General features: G+C 39.1%; 1 protein-coding gene across 2 annotated transcripts; it reads left to right on the top strand.

Moving 5' to 3' along the window:
* The first annotated feature begins 52 nt into the window (after positions 1 to 52).
* HACL1 (2-hydroxyacyl-CoA lyase 1) lies at positions 53 to 17,465 on the top strand. 2 transcript variants are annotated; one of them, XM_072328362.1, is made up of 17 exons: positions 53 to 169; positions 254 to 358; positions 2,794 to 2,834; positions 4,082 to 4,162; positions 6,955 to 7,027; positions 7,535 to 7,612; positions 8,340 to 8,434; positions 8,866 to 8,978; positions 10,365 to 10,500; positions 11,351 to 11,456; positions 12,377 to 12,460; positions 12,722 to 12,823; positions 13,383 to 13,537; positions 14,604 to 14,762; positions 15,063 to 15,170; positions 15,626 to 15,812; positions 16,200 to 17,465. In XM_072328362.1, the coding sequence occupies exons 1-17, from the start codon at positions 119 to 121 to the stop codon at positions 16,230 to 16,232; spliced, it is 1,707 nt and encodes a 568-aa protein (XP_072184463.1). In that variant the 5' UTR covers positions 53 to 118; the 3' UTR covers positions 16,233 to 17,465. The 2 variants fall into 2 exon arrangements, with proteins under 2 accessions (XP_072184463.1, XP_072184465.1); XM_072328364.1 differs by lacking the exons at positions 53 to 169; positions 254 to 358; positions 2,794 to 2,834; positions 4,082 to 4,162 and adding an exon at positions 5,940 to 6,072 and having other exon boundaries at positions 16,200 to 17,449.
* The last annotated feature ends 588 nt before the right edge of the window (positions 17,466 to 18,053 follow it).

Below are 18,053 nucleotides of genomic sequence, written 5' to 3'. Positions count from 1 at the left end.
GTCGCCTTTAATCCCGCCTCCTCCGCTGTCTCATTGGCTGGGTGGCCTGCCAGTCAGCGAGCGACCTCCAGCCCTACACGGGCGACTCTCCGTCTGTTGGCTGTGTGCAGACGTCGGCATGGAGGAGCTCAGCGGCGCTCAGCTCATCGCCGAGGCCCTCCGGGCGCAGGTAAGAGCACGGGACTTGTGCTTGGCGTGTGCTTACTGAGCTGCCTCTGGGGAGCCGTCCTGATTTCTAACGTTTCCGTTTTAGAATGTCGAATACATGTTCGGCGTTGTCGGTATCCCCATCACTGAAGTGGCAGTCGCAGCGCAGGCAGCTGGAATGAAGTACATAGGAATGAGAAACGAGCAAGCTGTAAGTATGTCAGCTTACATCATGTCAGTTTACATCCCAGCTGTCAGCAGTTGGACTGAAGGACGTGAGCGTTGTGATGGCACGATGCTGCTTCTGGGTTCGGTTTTTGTTTTAGTTCCCAGCAAATACATGCTGTCATGATTGAAAGGTACTTTTGGTCCCTCTGAAGGATTAGGAATTCGACATAGTCATTATATTCCTGTAGGTCATTTAGCAGGTATTCTAACTTTAGTTTGGGTTGTTAATGTGATTAAAGTTAGCTTAGTGGTGTCTGTAATTAAAGGGAAGGTAGCTGTGCAGTGCCAAATTAGGTGCTTTCCTACTTACCACTGTTTATTACACTCTTTTCTGTTAGAACAAAGAAGACAAGCAATGTCTTCCTCTGTAAATCTCAGAATCATAGTACAGCTTGGGTTGGAAGGGATGTCAAGGACCATCATGTCCCAGCCCCCTCCTGCCTTAAGCAGGGATGCCAGCCACTACATCAGGTACTCAGTCTGATTGCCCAGGGCCCCATCCAACCTGGCCTTAAACATCTCCATGGATGGGGCATCCACAACCTCTCTGAGCAACCTGTTCCAGCACTTCATCACTCTCTCAATAAAACATCTTTCATTTACTACCAGGAAATGGCCATGTATTTTTGCTTAGGGAAAGAACAATATCACAAAGGCTTGTTTTAGTGTCAAAACATTGAGGTTTCTTTAATGGCATCTTGTGAGGGTTCATGTTTTTTTGATTGTCTTCAATGGAAGCTTTGGCAGAGAAGAGACCAAGATCTTTGTACACACATATTCAATTAAGTTAATATTTACACATTATAGTTCTAGTTGTCCAAGTTTATTAGTTGTGTTGTTGTGGTTCTTGTGTGTACAGCTACTTTCTTTATAGGTAAAGGTAGATGTCTGTAATCTGAGATGTACGGAAGTCAGATGCACACCTCATTTTTAAGACTAGATGTAGCAAAAGCGCATCTGCAGAATAAACTGTTAGATCTGAAAAATCAGACTGAAACATGAAGTTGAAAGCTCAGTGACACTGTCAGTTACCTTTAGCTAATGTCCCATGGCCTGCAATGTGGTACAGATGTGCTAGTAGTAGTTTAACTCATGTCCCACTTGGCCCTTGAACACTGGGTGGTTATGTTGCAACTCAGTAGGGGTGTGTTGTGAGTCTGTCCCTGGGTAATCAGAGATTGCTATTATAGATTTAGAAGTTTGATAGGTTAGTTTAAAACTTAAAAACAAACAAACAAACCCTATCCATTAATATACGTTGCTAATATTTACCTCTTCAACAATAGTTCTTACTAGGAACTCAAAGCAGTCTGATTTTGAGAATCATGTTTATGTCATGAGTATCCCATACACTGTAGCTAGTGCAGGTGCTCATAGCTGCCAAGGAACCAAGCTTGAGAATCTTCCAGAGTAAGAGCAGCTGGAAGCAAAATAGACCTCTGTTCTCTCCAGCCCTCAGGTTCACGATTGCATTTTGTATGATCTTTCAGCCTGTGAACAGCTCACAGCCCTTGTCCTTCCTATGGACAATGCAGTGCTGGATGGGAGTTAAATGCTCAGGTCGGGATAGATGCCTTATCCTGTTACACATCTGGGTTGTTTTTTTGTCTGTTTTGTTGGCTTTTATTTTCCCAAGCTGAGCCACTGATGCTTTTTCAAAAGCAAAAGCATGGCCTTCCCAGCTCTCAAAGCAGCACTTTTGCATTGGCCAGTAGTTGGCCATTAGCATAGTTGTTTATTATTCTGGGACCCCTGCTTTCAACCTGTGGCCATATTTTCAAGGCCCATAATTAATCTGTCCATTGTAACAGAATGTGACATCACGTACCCAGCACCAAGCTCAGGTTGGTGCAGCAGGTTTTCACAACGTGCCTATTGCAAGTCCTACTGCCAATCCCAGAACATTTAGCATAAGGGCTTGCAGGGCTGCTCCTTGACATGGCACTATTATTTTTAGAGGACCAGTCTGTCCAAAAATACTTAAATATAGTTTACTAGTTACATTATGTTAGTTTACTTGTATTTGAGTTGAAAACATGGTAATATTTAATTAAACCCTCCTTGTCCAGGAGCAACAATCCTCTGCTTTGGCTCTCTTTCAAATCCAGTGTCCACACGAATGGTTTCAAATTTGAAGCTCAGTGGCCATATCTGTTCTACCTATGTTTCTTGCTCATGTTAATATTGAGGTGAATGGACTTGATGGTCTTTAGTGTCCCTTCCAACTTGAGATATTCAGTGATTCTACAAACACATCTTTGTAATGGGAAGGGCAAATGGTTGCTTCTACTTCTATTTAAGCTGTAATTATCAGCGAAACGTCTTTGCCTGCTTAATTTCAGCACAGCTGTTGAATGTTATTTACATACCATCAGATGTGTATATAATAACTGTGTAACTCCACAATATTTTCCATAGGCTTGTTACGCTGCATCTGCTGTTGGATATTTGACTGGCAGGTAAATTCTGTATTTACCAACATTTATAATGCTATAATTTACATCGACTCTATTATATTCAACAGCAGCTTGGTTTGGAGCTGTTTTTTTTTAGTGTGTGCAGATGTAGAACAATTAAAACATCAGCTTTAAACTATTTGTCAGTACAGTTATCACTATTGTTATTGGTACAATTGAGGGCGGGAACAAAGAGATGCTAAAAGTCATGTAACACTGTGAGTCTTACAACTGCCTTCAATTTTCCCCTTTTGATTTCTGATGAGTGGTTTAACACTGTTGGTGTGAAGGGCAGAACTAACATAACCACTGTTTGTTGCAACCTGGTAAACCTGCTCTGCTGTACTTTAGTCTTGTCATATCACTCAACAGATACCTTGTTGATACGGAGACTAATTACATGGTTGCCTGTTTGTCATGTGCTTCTCCTGACACGAAATGCTGGATTTTCCTCTTGTCCTGCATTTTGCTCTTAGTGTCGCCAGAAGCATTCTGTGGCCTGTGAAATAAAGGGTATTGCTGCTTGGGTATCCCATGGATCCTCTCTTGAACTCAGCAACTGGTGTGCGCTTACAAATGCAGACCTGATGCAGATGATCAGTCCTTTTCCTATCTGCAAGTATTAGACCCATGATGCACAGTTTTGAGGTTTTTCTTCCTTTCAATAATCCTCTAGAAATAAACTTTTTTGTTTCTTCTCATATCTACATAGCTCACAGGGCTGCTGGGGAACGCTCACTGATTAAGAATGATGACTTTTATCTCCTTATCTGGAATCAGACGTGCCTCTGATTGATTTAGACTATAATAAAGTTTGCTTTGAGTCAGATACTTTTCTCTCCTTGTTTCTCTTTTTGTTGATACCCAGTGCTTAATCGGAGTTGAGACAGCTTAGGTGGGTTACCAAATTCCACATAGGCATTAAATGATGGAACAAATGTGGCGAAACAAGTAAAGCGCTGCGTAATCATGATGCTAAATGTGATAAGCCACCATATGTTTCAGACCTCTCTGTGGGTAGCACATGACAACTGTTCACTCGCTCTTTTATTTGCGCTGATGAATAATTTCTGTTGGCTCTATCTGTGTTCAGTCCTTCCTACTAATCCTACATTCTTCGTGCATTTTGACAACACGAATAGAACTTTAATATCTTATTTTTCAACGTCTTACTAATTTTTGTTTGCAATTAATTTGGTGTTTTCTGTACTCACTTTCCTTTTTTCATTCTTTTTTATTTTTCTGTCCAGGCCGGGAGTGTGTCTCGTAGTTTCTGGTCCAGGTTTTTTACATACCCTTGGTGGGATGGCAAATGCAACCATCAACTGCTGGTAATTTAACTACATTTCTCTTTAAAACTCTTCACTGTTATTTGTTGTAGATATGAGCTCTGCAGTATTTAGTATATCACCTTCTTCTTGTAGGTAGCAAGTAGTGACTTCTTTGTGTCCCCTAAAAGTAACTTAGTTCAGCTTTTGGTATCCTCATGGATAAGATTTCCTTTTTGTCCTACCCCAGCATGTGTCTGTTGAAAAGTCTATCGATAAACCTTTTTACAAGGATGCATTTGACAGTGAAGGTAAGATACAGCCTGTAACGTTTTACTGACTTTTGGAAGAATATTAGAGATTTTCAAAGCCATAATGCTTTTGAATGACTGCATTTTCTATATATCGTACATGAACGAATTGACAACTGCATTGTTAAAATCTGTATTTGCCCCCTACACAGACATTTTGAGGGGTGTGATTAAGCACTGAGTTAAGTGATGGTACAGAGCGATAGCATTTACTCCCACAAGCCTTCACTGAGATGTGGCAACCTTAGCTGGTCTGCCCCCAAAAGCTGTTCAGAATGCTGTAGGAAGTGTCACGGCTTGTGGCAGAAGCTGTGTAACAACACGTGCATGTGACCTGCAGAAATAGATTTGTAATGGCTGACTGGAAAGGGAAGGTTGGCAATGGGAGCTCTACCAAACAAGGTCTCTGACACTGAAGAAAGATCTTTAGTGTTCAGACATGGGTTTGTTTTAATTTGTCAGTAGTTATTGACTAAAGTTACGCTATCCCTACGTGACTTTAGATAAGTAAGTTTTTCCTTTGAACAGTCATGAATTTGGCCATAGGAAGAAATGTTTATGGTGTTTGCTGATGAGTTTACAGGATGTGTTTTTCTTTTCACTCATGCTGTATGAAATAAGCTCTGTTTACCCAACTTCATCTTGTGTAAGCCTCTACTCTTGGCAAAAGGATGAGGGAGTGGCTTGTTTACTTGAAGACACTGTAATAAGAGGGAGGTTGGTTTTCACTGAGCAAAGCACAACTTTTGAACAGGCATTTTTCCATTAGTCCCATCAGTCTTGCCTTTTGCCTGTTATGTGCCTTAGGGAGAGAAAAAGCATACACAAATTCAGCTTTATGGAAGTAATTCTCCTTGGCTCTTTCATTATTCAGAGCTTTCACTGAGTGTTAGAGAGTCTCAGAAGTGTTTTTACCTTTTCACTTGGCGTTCCTAGTGAAAGACATGCTTTGCTTCAGAGGGGAAGTCTAGTGATTTTTTTTCTATTGAGTTTTCTGGTGAGGTTTCTAGTCTGTTTCTCTAGACAGCAGCATGGATACTTGATCAAGCATTAAGGACTTAAGGTGTTAGAAGGGAAGAGAAGCCAAGCAAAGGGAAGGAGAGAATGACTTCATTCAGTAGCAGCTGTTCTTTATTCCTGCTTAATGTGATGATGAAAACATGAAACATGCTAAGGAGCATGGTTATACCAGTCTAATTGTTTGCCATGAAAAGGGATGGAGGCCCAAATAGTGTCTCCTCATTTCAGGGCAAGATTAGAGTTCACTGTTGTGTCTTCTGGCTCCATGGCATTATACCTGGTTTTGTGACACGCTGCTGTGATCTGAGTTTCAACTTGCTTGTCAGAGAAGTGGGCTAATAGCTGAATTAGCCCAAATAGTTCTGACTTTATCAACTCCAAGTGATAATCCTTAAAGCTCAGCCTCGAAACCCATTTTTCTGCTTCCCCTCTGTTTAGTCCCTCTCAGGTGAAAATACCCTTATGGACTGACTGGAGGAAAGTCAAGCAGTCTGACAGCACAGTTTACTCCCAGTTCTGTTTTTTATATTTTATTGCTTGAGCACAGCTTAAATGAGTAGAACCTTAGTTTACCATGGAAGCTTGTCCCAGCAAGCTGCCAGATACGTAAATCAAGACAACTGGATAGCAAGTGAAGCCTTGGTAAGCTACATTTCCAAGGGTAAAATGTGTTATTTCATGCTTAAAAATTACTTAGAGCTCTGCCACCTGCTCTCGTGCCTCAATCTGAGCAAAAGTGTTTGTATTTCAGGCTGTAAAAGTAGTCAGCAAAGAATAGTTTGCAATAGTTTTAAGATTTCATTAGACAGTGGCATGGTGCAATGCTGTTCTTTACCTGAGATTGCAGTCAAATTGTTTTTTCAGTTTACGTAAGTTCTTCACTTGCAAGTCCATAATCCTTGGTATTCTTATTCGTTTCATTGTAGTCACTGTTCTTCCTGCTTCACTGTTGTTGGAGATCATTTAATGTGGCCAGAATGTCCTCAAACTGAGGAATCAGAGGATGCTACAAAGTCATCTATGATACTTAGGATCTACTTCAAATTGCAGCTTTTTAGTACCTAAAGGGAGACTGTGAATAGGAGGGGAGTCAACTCTTTGAAAGGGTAGATAACAGCACATGGGGAAATGGTTTAAGTTGAAGAAGGAAAGATTTAGGTTGGATGTCAGGGGGAAGTTCTTAACTAAGATAGTGGTGAGGTGCTGGAACAGGCTGCCCAGGGAGGTTGTGGATGCTCCATCCCTGGAGGTGGTCAAGGCCAGGTTGGATGGGGCCTGGGGCAGCCTGGCCTAGTATTAAATGGGGAGGTTGGTGGCCCTGCATGTGGCAGGGGGGTTGGAGATTCGTGATCCTTGAGGTCCCTTCCAACTGAGGCCCTTCCCTGATACTCCTGTAGTATGCTGGTCATTTTATATTCCTTCTGAGGTCTCAACAATATTAAGATTTGATTGAAAAGTAAGTTTGCAGATGTGATTACAGTTATAAAAATATTTGTATACATGTTTAATTTTCTACTTTCGTAGGCCTTTGATTGTTATTGGAGGCTCTTCTGACAGAAATCAGGAAACCATGGGAGCTTTCCAGGAATTCCCACAGGTACAGAGACACATCTGTTTCTCCAAAATGGTTTTGGTTTAATAACTGATGATAGTTTTTCCTTAGCATAGGAACAAGAATCCCAGATGCCAGCTTTTCCTAGCAGATTTAATAATGCAGTTGATTTGCTCCATCTAGTGGTTTAAAACTGTCACTGTGTATTCCACCAGACCACTTGGAACTTCTTTGCCTGTGGTAGAATTCATGCTGTGTTTTAAGTTCTCAGCTGGGATAAATCACCGTTGTGTGTCTCATCTGAGACAGAAGAATGCAAAGTAAACTGTCTAGAAAAAGAAACACCTCTTTCTGGGAAGAAATATATAAGAGCCTCAAGAAAAAGTATGGCTTGCCAGTTTACAGCACATGAGGAACTGCATTTTTCTGTGTGGGATTTGATACCTTGATGCTTTTTATTTGACCGTTTTTCACTTTATTCATGTTGAAGCAAGTTGGAAAAGACTGAATCACAGTGTTAAATCAGTGTAATGTCTGTATGCATTTCTTTAGGTTGAAGCTGCTAGGCTGTATAACAAACTGTCTGTCCGCCCAAGCAGCCTGGAAGCGATTCCTGCTGTTATTGAAAAGGTATGAAAAAGTACTGAATTAACAGCAGAACATCAAGTAGATGTCTCCTACTGCATAAGGTCTGTGGGGTTTTTGTTGTTGTTTTTGTTTGCTTACTTGCTTGTGTGTTTCGGGGTTTTTGTTTCTCTTGTTTTGTAAAGTTGTAACTGCAACTACTTCAATCCTGCAAACGTTAGGCAGTGGTTAACTGAATAAGATTGCAACCAGAGAGGTTTTTGTATTGGTAGCACTACCAAATGTGTTAGAAATAGATGCTGGTTCTGACTGATGTTGATTTTAGTGAGAAATGCTAACTTTCAGGTTCTCTTATGAAGTGCTTTCATTATGTGAAGGAGATTTGGAGGGATGGGGCTGGAGATGGCTGCACTTAGTTTAAAGAGTGTCTTTTTTGATTGTTTGCTGGCTTTTTTTGTGTGTGTGTGTGTCTGTATGAGAAAAAGAAAGTGATCTTATCTTACATGTTTCCGAATGCAATTGCTTATGATACAGCCGTCTTATTACAGATTAATTAAAGAATATAAATCTAGTACTGTGCATAAACACAAGTGTAAATAACAATCAAACCACAAATGAGTTGGTATAAAACAATCCATGGGAGTGTTCCCTGTGATGATTCAGTAATCTTGAAACAGCACGTTCCTTCACTGCATGCTGTGATCTTCAAACTTAAAGGTCTTTAACAGCCTTTCAAACAATGGTTAAAACTCTGATCATCTTTTTTTTCTAGGCTGTGAGAACCAGTATATATGGCCGCCCAGGTTCCTGTTACATTGACATACCTGGGGATTTTGTGAATCTTCAGGTGAATAAGAGCTCTGTCAAGTGCGTACAGCTTACGTTTAGTTCCCTGTAGTTTTAAGTTACTTTTCCTTAAGAAAAAGATAAACAAGACCTTAAATATTTTACTATAAGGCAGCAGTAATAACATCAAAAACTCAGCCTTGAATTTTAACTTTCAGTTATAACATGTGATATGGGTTATAGTTTATGTTGAAATGTGTGAAAATGAATAAATTCCTGTGATGGTGTCTTAGTCATGTCAAGCCATGAATCTCTGGAACGATGCGTGTTTCTTTAATCATGCAAGCAGCGATAAGAACTTCAGAATCCGTTATAAAGATTTGCTTGTCCTGTTCTAATAAATTCTGTGGGTAAGGTGGGGATTTTTGTGCTGAGCAATAGTTTTATTTTTTGTTATTTCTTGTTTTGATTATTTATTGTATTATAAAGACCCTCTTCTGCTCTGCTTCCAGGTATGTAGAATGCTGCCCACCACCTCCTGTCAGCACAGCTGAGCACTCTGCTGTATCTGAAGCAGCAGCTATCATTGCTCATGCCAAGCAGCCTCTGCTGATCATTGGCAAAGGTAGTATGCTTTGACTGTATAGTGTAGGACAAGAGCAGCGGCTGAAGGGATTTCTTTTGCCCTCCATTTCACATTCTACAAAAAAACATTGAAATATGATGTTAAAGTCCTCTTTGTTTTAAAGCATTTTATTTTGTTGTTCAACTGTTCTGTTTTTCATCTACGTTAAAAGAAGAGTCAACTGATGTAATATAAGTTAAAGCAAAAAAAAGAAAAAACCCAAACAAACAACAACCAGATGACTGTATTCTTAACTGTAGAACCAGTACAAGGAGTTCCAAAGTTCCAGACAAACTGCATCAGAATACAGAAGTGATATTCTCTGCCACTGGCAAGAAACAACTTAACCAAAGGTCACTTTTCCATGTGGGCTTATTGCAAGTACCAGGCTGTCTGTCATGAAGCGTATTTCATTTCTGAAAGGGGATTATCTCTAATTACTTATATATAATTATTTTCTGTGCTGGTTCACTTACTTTTGTCACTTCTTCTGGAATGTCAGTTAATGCAGGAGCATTTCTCTGGAAGATTAGGAGCTCAATGAGAGTGCAATAGAATTGAAATAATAACCACTTTATTTCATCCATACTGTTCTCCTTCAGATTTTGGAATCATTTGTATCTAATAGAGAGGCTCTGTGTTTAACCAAGGACTGAAAAAGATGAGATTAGATGAGTCTTATTGATTAGGTAGTGAAGCAGTAGATAGAAAGTATTCCAGAAGTGATTTTTTTTCCTTCTCCCTGACTTGATACACGTGAATCAATGAGTGCTCTGTGAGAGGTAGAAATCTCAGTGTGTTTTGCTGATGTCAACAATTGAGAAATGCTGTTTTTTCTTCAGATGTAATCAGCAGATGCATCCAGGCTTTCTTCTATCTGTTCTTGTTAGTGCAAAGTCATGAACTTAAGCCATTGCACAGGGGCCAGTCAGTTCTCAACTGCCTGGGCAGCCTTAATTCAGCTGCTTTGTACTGCAGAAAGCACCACAGTAAATGTATGCACAAATACCTACCTTCAAGGTCTTCTTTGAGCTTCTGTTTTCATTAAAGGCTTATCATAGACCTGCTTGGGTAGATTGTTGAAAGACCATGTGCTACAATGGCATGCAAAGGACAAGCAAGGAAGGACATGATGTGACACAAATGCCATCTCCCATTGTTGCTGCAGCACTGTCTGTACCATAACATAGAACTTCACCTATGGCAAATCTAAAACCAAATACCTCTTTCTGGTGTGTTATCTTTTGAGTTTTCTAGAGTGAAAAATAACAGGCAGCTTTCATAATGGGAAGTACTACTCTTTTAGCCACAAATGTAACCTAATAGAAATTCAGGTGGATGCAGTAGGTTTCTGTAGTGTTAAGTGGTCCCTTTTGTTTTGTTCAGGTGCTGCTTATTCACGTGCTGAAAACAACATCAGAAAGTTGGTGGACCTTTCTGGACTGCCTTTTTTGCCTACACCAATGGCAAAAGGAGTAGTTCCTGATAACCATCCAAATTGTGTAGCTGCAGCAAGATCCATGTAAATATAAAGCAAGACTTATAACATCTGAGGAAACAGCTGGGAATTGGGGAGGTTTACAACTTCCAGGGAAGACAAAATGTATACATAAGAAGTTGTTTCTGCTATATTTTTGTACTTCATTATAGAGCTCTGAAGGTCTTGCTTGGAAAGAAGCAGCAAATTTAGGTGTATTGCTTCTGACAATGCTTAGAATGCTGGCCAGGAAGATACTTCATCTGATAGACAGTATTCTGTAGCTAATAAAATCTACAGCAAGTAGATGCACTGATACTGTTATCATGCCTTTCGTGACATGAAAGAAAACTGGTGAACAGTTTATCTGAAATACTTAGCTTAGTGGCCTAGAAAAAACCATTAGCCTTTTATGTTAATACGTTAAACAGAAGCATAAGATGCACACATTGCAGCTCAAGTTTTGCTGTCTGCTGTATTTGCATAGTGTTTGCAGTACAGCTTCGGAGAACATAAGTGTGGAGCAGTGGGTGTCAGCACTGCGAGATGGTGGGTGGTGAAACACTGTTCATAAACAGTAGGCCACTTCTGCTGGTGCAGATGTCTATGAGCACAGTCTGCAGGCTTGTGTTCATTGCTGGTAAAAATGCATAGCTAATAGTGCTGACTATGTCAAAAATAGTGTTTCATAGCTGAGATTTTGCTCTATCTTGCAGTGTTGTTGTGCTCTTTGTATCTGCTGTAGTTTCCGTGGATATAAAGAGGAATTACTTTCAGAGCAACCTACGTATATTCTTGTGTTTGCTGCGGTGGTTAGGATTACTTGTAATTTTGAAAGCACTGTTAAATGTACCAGTAATTCTTCTTCATCTAATTCTCTTATTTGCCTCTGTAGGGCATTACTACATGCTGATGTAATCATCTTGCTTGGTGCGAGGTTGAACTGGATTTTGCATTTTGGACTTCCACCAAGGTTTCGACAAGATGTAAAGGTTATTCAGGTAAGGAAGAAAACTGTTGTCAGTTAAAGGATGTCCTCTGTGTTTGTGATTGCCTAGAGTAGTTTTTGCTAATTATTTTGGTAGCATAGTCCATGTGGAAGGTATTGCCATACAGACAGTGCAGTTGAGTGCACAGAGTTTTTCCAGCTATTAAGAACCTGGTGTTGATGTTGTGGGAAGAGCAGACGCTTGTGTGCAATTGATTAATACAGGATTAGACCCATGATGTGTAGGTGATATTCGGAGCACTGGAATTTCAGTGATCGAAGACAATTTGACCTGAGATTTGAAACCTTTCTTCCTGTTTGACGACCCTCTCAGCTGGATTTTTTTCAAAATACAATTAGCTTCAGATTCGGAGTCAGTCAGTCTTTGCAAGAGCTCAGTCACTCAGAAATGCTCCTGGGAAAAGAGAAAGAAAGACTGTTTAGCCAATTAATTAATAGGAAGTGTGCCAGCTCATAGAAAAGTTGTTAAACTGATTATGCCCTTAGAAGCTTTTCCTGTAAGAGTCTGTGACTGAGAAGTAGTTGGCTTACTTTGCTGTGCCTCTCCATCTTTTAGTGGTCTGAAGCATCATCTCAGTTTCCAGAGGAGTAGCAAATTTTAAACTAGAATCCCTTTTGACTTTTCCAATCAATATATCTTTTATGTTTTCTTTCTCTTAAAAAATGCATCTTTTTTCTTAAAACTACTTTTTAAGCTCATTGAGTCGCTTTTTCACTGTCAAAAGTGGATATTAAAGTTTCGTTTTCAATAAAGGATTTCCTGATGTCATTTCAGTGAAAGGAAAAGAAAACCATCTGTATAGCCAGAACAAGGTATAAAGACAGTCAAACAACGTTTCTCACTTGGATTGGGGAAAAAAACAACCCTTTAATATCTTTGAGTTAATGGTAATCTTTCTTTTCGAAATACAGATTGATGTTTGTGCAGAAGAGATGGGGAATAATGTGAGGCCAGCTGCAACGTTATTAGGTGATATAAATGCCATAACTAAGCAGGTAATGTAATGTCAGATGCCTTCCTGTTTTTACCTAAGTTGTCTCTTATATAATTTAAAAGATAATAATAATAAAGAAAAAAAACAACAAGGAGCTTTTTTTTTTTTCATGCAATGTTTTCATGCTTTGCATCCAGTTTTGTGCCAAATCAAGTGTTAAAGATTCTGATTTGTGCAGGGATCTTTCCTGATTACATTCTTGATGCTTGTGGTATTTTTAAATGCTCTAAAGAATTCTGCAACATCTCAAATATTCTTCCAGCTTTTAGAAGAATTCAGCAAAAGGTCTTTGAAATACCCCTCTAATTCAGAGTGGTGGAAGAGACTAAGAGAGAAAATGCTGAACAACGAGGAAAGATCGAAGGTAGTATTATGTTAAACATAAGATGGACTGATACACAGTTTTATCAGTGCTCTGTGCTCAAACTGCTCTTTTACTTTGGACATTCACGCAGAAATGATTCGTTCTTTGTTTTCCTCTGTAATTGTGCTGTTTAGCCAGGCTGGTGGCAGCATAATCTATGTCAAATGCAAATAGCTTTTAAAGCGAAGATATCACAGACACTTAGAATGTGTCTAACTTTATACAACTCGTATTCTGCATGTTCAGTTGCGCTTTTCCAAAGTGGATTTTTAAGTAGATTAATTGCAACAGATCACCCTTTTGAACTACCTCCCAGCACACAAGTGACAGTGTTTAGAGTAATCAGCAATGGAATGTGTGGTTGAAAAAAATCACCATGCATCTCTCAGGTGAATCAGCCAGCCAAGGGAGCAGGCTGCTGACCAGATAAATACGTTGTGTCACCAGAATAGCATGGAAGTCCAAATATCTTCAACCCTACCTAACAGAATACATTTTTCCGTAGTATTCTTTACATATCTCAGTTCTGCACCTTATTCTAAATTCTTTTATTTGTAAGGATTTAGCATTACAGAAATCCCTGCCCATGAATTATTACACAGTCTTTCATCACATCAGAGAGCTGGTACCCAAGGACTGCATTTTGGTGAGCGAAGGAGCAAACACCATGGACATCGGACGAACTATGCTTCCTAATTATCATCCCCGTCAAAGGTGTGATATTTTCCTTGCTGTGCTGGCTCAACAGACTAGATTTATATAAAGCAAAAGCGTTACGGTCCAGAATTTCTGTCATTCTTTTTAAAGATTCTACGTAAAATAAATGTATGTATGTTGGAGAAGGTCTGAAGGGATGTTATACACTCCTATACTAATGTCCTGGCTTAAAATGTAGGCACCCAAATTTGAAAGTGTGGGTATGTCATTTTATTAAGGCTGTACCACACTTACAATGATCATAGGTAGGAATTAAGTGCTATTTTCTGAACAGTAAGGATAAGAGCGAGTTCTGTCTGTTGAAGTGATGCCTGTGATCCGACTGGGAAGCTTAGAGCCTTTTTGTGGAAGTGGCACTAAAGTCTTAAGTGACCCTAAATATTTCATTGTAAGCAAAACAAAAACTAATCAACCAACCAACCAAACTTACTCCCAGTTAAGGTGGGGAAGAGTTTACCTTTTCCCCCCTTTTCTAAGTAAGAACCCACTGATGTTAATTGTTGCCTTTTTCATATAGGATTGCACATGTCTGAAAGCAGATTTTAAAAGCTAACCCTAGAATAATCTAGTTCTTCTTCTATATCCATTATGTGCTTCTGATTGAAATGATCTAACTTAATTACAGCTTGCAATTTGATTTCTAAAGTTGAACAGAAGGCTGAAGTTTGGACAGCATTATTTAATTGATGGCCTTCAGACTTCTTGTTAAATTTTCAAGGAATTAAATATAGAAAGATTTCATGTAGTTTGCCCATCTCTAAAGTCATCAAATGTTTTTTGAAATATTGTTAGTATGCAAGCTAAGAGCATATAAGAATAGACTTTCTTTATTGGAATACTACTAGTGTATGAGAATTCTCCTTTTTAACTAGTTCTGGTATGTTTGTCTCAAAACATTTGCAGTCTTAGCTGATATTTAACTGAATATTAATAATCTATATATCTGGTATCTCTATACATATGTTTATGAAACATTATTTTAATAATCTGGGAGGATTTATTAAAAGTTGAGGTGAAGCTCGAGTAGTTCACTTGGAAACTAATTGTGTGTTCTTACCCTTAGGCTTGATGCAGGTACTTTTGGAACAATGGGAGTTGGACTGGGTTTTGCCATAGCGGCTGCACTGGTGGCCAAAGACCGAACACCTGAGAAACGAGTCATCTGTATAGAAGGAGACAGTGCTTTTGGATTTTCTGGAATGGAAGTAGAAACTATTTGCAGGTTACTGTTCTTGTTTTTTAGCTAAGGATGGCCTTCTTCATATATTGCTGGTATCAATTAAACCAGAAGGCTGAGATGCTGCTATTAGACAGGGTGTGTTTAAAAATGCATGAAAACAACCCAAAAATATACTGAGTAATTTTTCTGTTCTGCCATGTGATGAGTAGAACCTTTTTCAGATTGATGTGATAAATACATACGTATATTTTATTGTTTTATTTTTACTAAAAAGGAATACTTGTAATGCCTTATGAAAAGCTGCTGGTATTTCCTAATTCTTCCAAGTGTATCTCTCTGTAGGTACAACTTGCCAATCTTGATTATCGTCGTAAACAACAATGGGATTTACACTGGTTTAGATGCAAGTAGCTGGAAAGAGATGTTACAGTACGGAGATCCTGTTACAAGGTGAATGACTTCTATGTATGTCTTGTTAATTAAGGTAGAAGTGACCAAAATGGTCACTCTGTTCCACCTTTAATACTTTGTGATCCAGATGGAAGCTCTTCATGAAGTTAATTTAGTTTATCCCTGGGGTAAGTTTATGTAAATAAGAACCTGTTACCAAAGGTGAGGAACTAGCTAATATTCCAGACTGTTATTTGGACAACTGTGTGGCAGAAAAAAGGTGCGCTCTGTTAGTTATCTTAGCTCCATGGTATGGAGTTCATAGTTGACCAACCTCCAATGAGCAAGTCATCTCCAAAACTACCCAAGGCTTTTGCTGCAAGTCTACATTGGAATTCTGCTTCTATGATTCTATGATTCTAATCTCATACTTGAAAATCAGCGCTACAGTAATTAAATTTGTGAGTCTGGCAACTTTTCCCTGCCTTTTATCGGTGGTTTCTATTTCTTCTCAGTGTACCTCCTGTTTCCCTCCTTCCAAATGCACACTATGAGGAAGTTATGTCTGCCTTTGGTGGTAAAGGATACTTCGTTAATACACCAGAAGAACTGCAGAATGCTGTGAAAGCAAGTTTGGCTGACAAGCGAACACCTTCTCTTATAAACGTAATGATTGATCCACAATCCGAGAGAAAGAAACAGGTATTTATATGTTCATTTTTTTGTGAGCTTCATGTGGAAATACATCTTAAGTGCTTGGGAAGCATCACAAAAACTGCAGAGAATACTGAGGTGATTGCAAGGCAAAAGGGTTCTCTTCAGATCTGGGACATTTACACTGTGTTGTTGTCTTTCCTTGTTTTTTCCTTCACTGGCTCTTACCTGTATGCAGTGTCTTTACTGACTGTTACCAGAAACAGCAGTTGTTCCTTTCCACTCCCAACAATAAGAGAAAACTTTTTTTGTGAGCAGACTTTGTCATGTAGATTGCATCTGGTAGTTAATATATCTTTGTATCCTGCTCCTCTTACTGCGTATCCATTCTGATGCATATTTTATTCTATTGCTTTGGGTTCTTTTTGTTTCCAGGAATTTCCGTGGCTTACCCGTTCTAACCTGTAGAAGAAGATGAAGTTGACCGTGGTGCAAGACATGCATAAAGCAAAACTAAATTGGTTTCCAGAAGAGGGAACAGTACAACTCTTACTTAAGCAGCGGAACAAAGTGGAATTTAAAAATGGATATCAGTAATTGTTAAGTGATGAAATTAAGTATCTGTGTAGTGAACAGGATGCATTTTCATGTATATCAGACTTTCTAAGCAGATTGCACAGAAATACGGATGATGCGACTGCGTAACTTTTCATTTACTCAAACTTATCAAAATTAGTGAATTAAAATCTTGGACATTCTGGAAGAAGAGAATATGCTGACAGTTTTACACTGAAATTGTAGGCAGTCTGCAATTAGAGTAGCCTCATTTTTAACTGGTGCTACTTATTTTGAGACCTTATCTTGTGATTACTGGAATGAAGTATTGCACAAGTGCTCATTGGTATAATTGTGCTTTGGAGCCAACGGGGGAAATAGTCACTTAATGATTTTATGTGATGCTTTTTTAGCTTCTACTCTAGATAGAAGCGCTGTATCAAAAATGACTTCTTTACTGTAAGGGTGATGGAGCACCAGAGCAGGTTGCCCAGAGAGGCTGTGGTGTCTCCTTCTATGGAGATACTTGAGACCTGTCTGGACACCTACCTGTGCGACCTATTGTAGGGCACCTGCTTTAGTGGGGGGGTTGGGCTCGATGATCTCTTGAGGTCCCTTCCAACCCCTGCAATTTTGTGATTCTGTGATAAGGATTGATTTTGTTTATTGCACTTGAGTTTGAGATTTTCAAGAGGGCAGATTGGTCTGCTTGATAGATAACACTATGCACGCGATGTGTTTGGTGATATTCATAGTGCCATATGGCTGAATCTATGAAGGTAATATCCACAGAATGGATAAGAAATGCAAAAAGATAAAATCCATTGAGTAGATGCAACTCATGAATAAGTGTAGGACAGCTGAGACAGGAGAGTTATGTTTTGTGGGGCCTTCTGCAGGGAATGTGGAACGACATTGAATCTTGTCACAGATTTCCTTTGATTCTTCCTTCCTATTCTCCACAATTTGTTTTTAATATATCGCAGCAGTTAAGCATGCTGCATTATGGTGATGCAAAATGTCTGTGAAAGATAATGCTGGGACTGATCAGAGGGGAGATCACTTGTATTAGATAAGCAAATACGAAATTTCTTGTTTTATATTTTTTAAATCAATAAAAATTGATTTTCACGGTGTTTCTTCTTTAATGATAGAACCATGGGGTCATAGAACTAATAATAGCACCTGAATTACAGCAGCTTTTTATGTCAGCTGTTAGAAATCAGTTTAAGTTGGATTTGTAGAAGATCTTGTTGAATAGCCACAAGAGCATGCGCTGTTTGTGCTAGTAGTTCAAGACAGGTGGAAAATGGGAAGTAAAGAATAGAAACTGGGGAGAGGTGATAACATCAGTTTAGATGCCACCGAGCTTTTGAAAGTTCAGAGAAGAATTGGTACAGTTTTTGATAGTTTTTAAATAGCCTAATGCCATGATATAATAGAAACTTCTATGTTGTGATAACTAAGTATATGTACTTTATGTTTCGGTAGAGATGGAAAGTAGTTTCTTTAATTTCTTCACAAGGAAAGTGGCATTTGTACTGCTTTGTTTATATGGCATACCTGCTTGATGCTGTATTTTTACACCATGGAGCTGCCTCTAAGAGGCATGTTAGGTGGATGAAACTGTATGAAGGACAGATGAGACAGAAAGATGGTATATCTGAAGGGTTCCCATATTATTAAAGGGAGTAAAATCTCCTCATCAGGTTCAGGGTAGTGTTTAAATAGGTA

The sequence above is a fragment of the Excalfactoria chinensis genome, chromosome 2 (genome assembly GCF_039878825.1).
Source record: "Excalfactoria chinensis isolate bCotChi1 chromosome 2, bCotChi1.hap2, whole genome shotgun sequence".
NCBI classification, from domain to species: domain Eukaryota; kingdom Metazoa; phylum Chordata; class Aves; order Galliformes; family Phasianidae; genus Excalfactoria; species Excalfactoria chinensis.
This window is presented reverse-complemented; position numbering and strand designations above follow the sequence as displayed.

What these genes read in the sequence shown, in the direction of transcription:
- HACL1 (XM_072328362.1), top strand. Translation starts at nt 119, where the DNA reads ATGGAGGAGCTCAGCGGCGCTCAGCTCATCGCCGAGGCCCTCCGGGCG. An exon ending in GAATGAGAAACGAGCAAGCT is followed by an intron (nt 359 to 2,793) that starts GTAAGTATGTCA and finishes TATTTTCCATAG; the next exon opens with GCTTGTTACGCTGCATCTGC. An exon ending in AATCCGAGAGAAAGAAACAG is followed by an intron (nt 15,813 to 16,199) that starts GTATTTATATGT and finishes TTTTGTTTCCAG; the next exon opens with GAATTTCCGTGGCTTACCCG.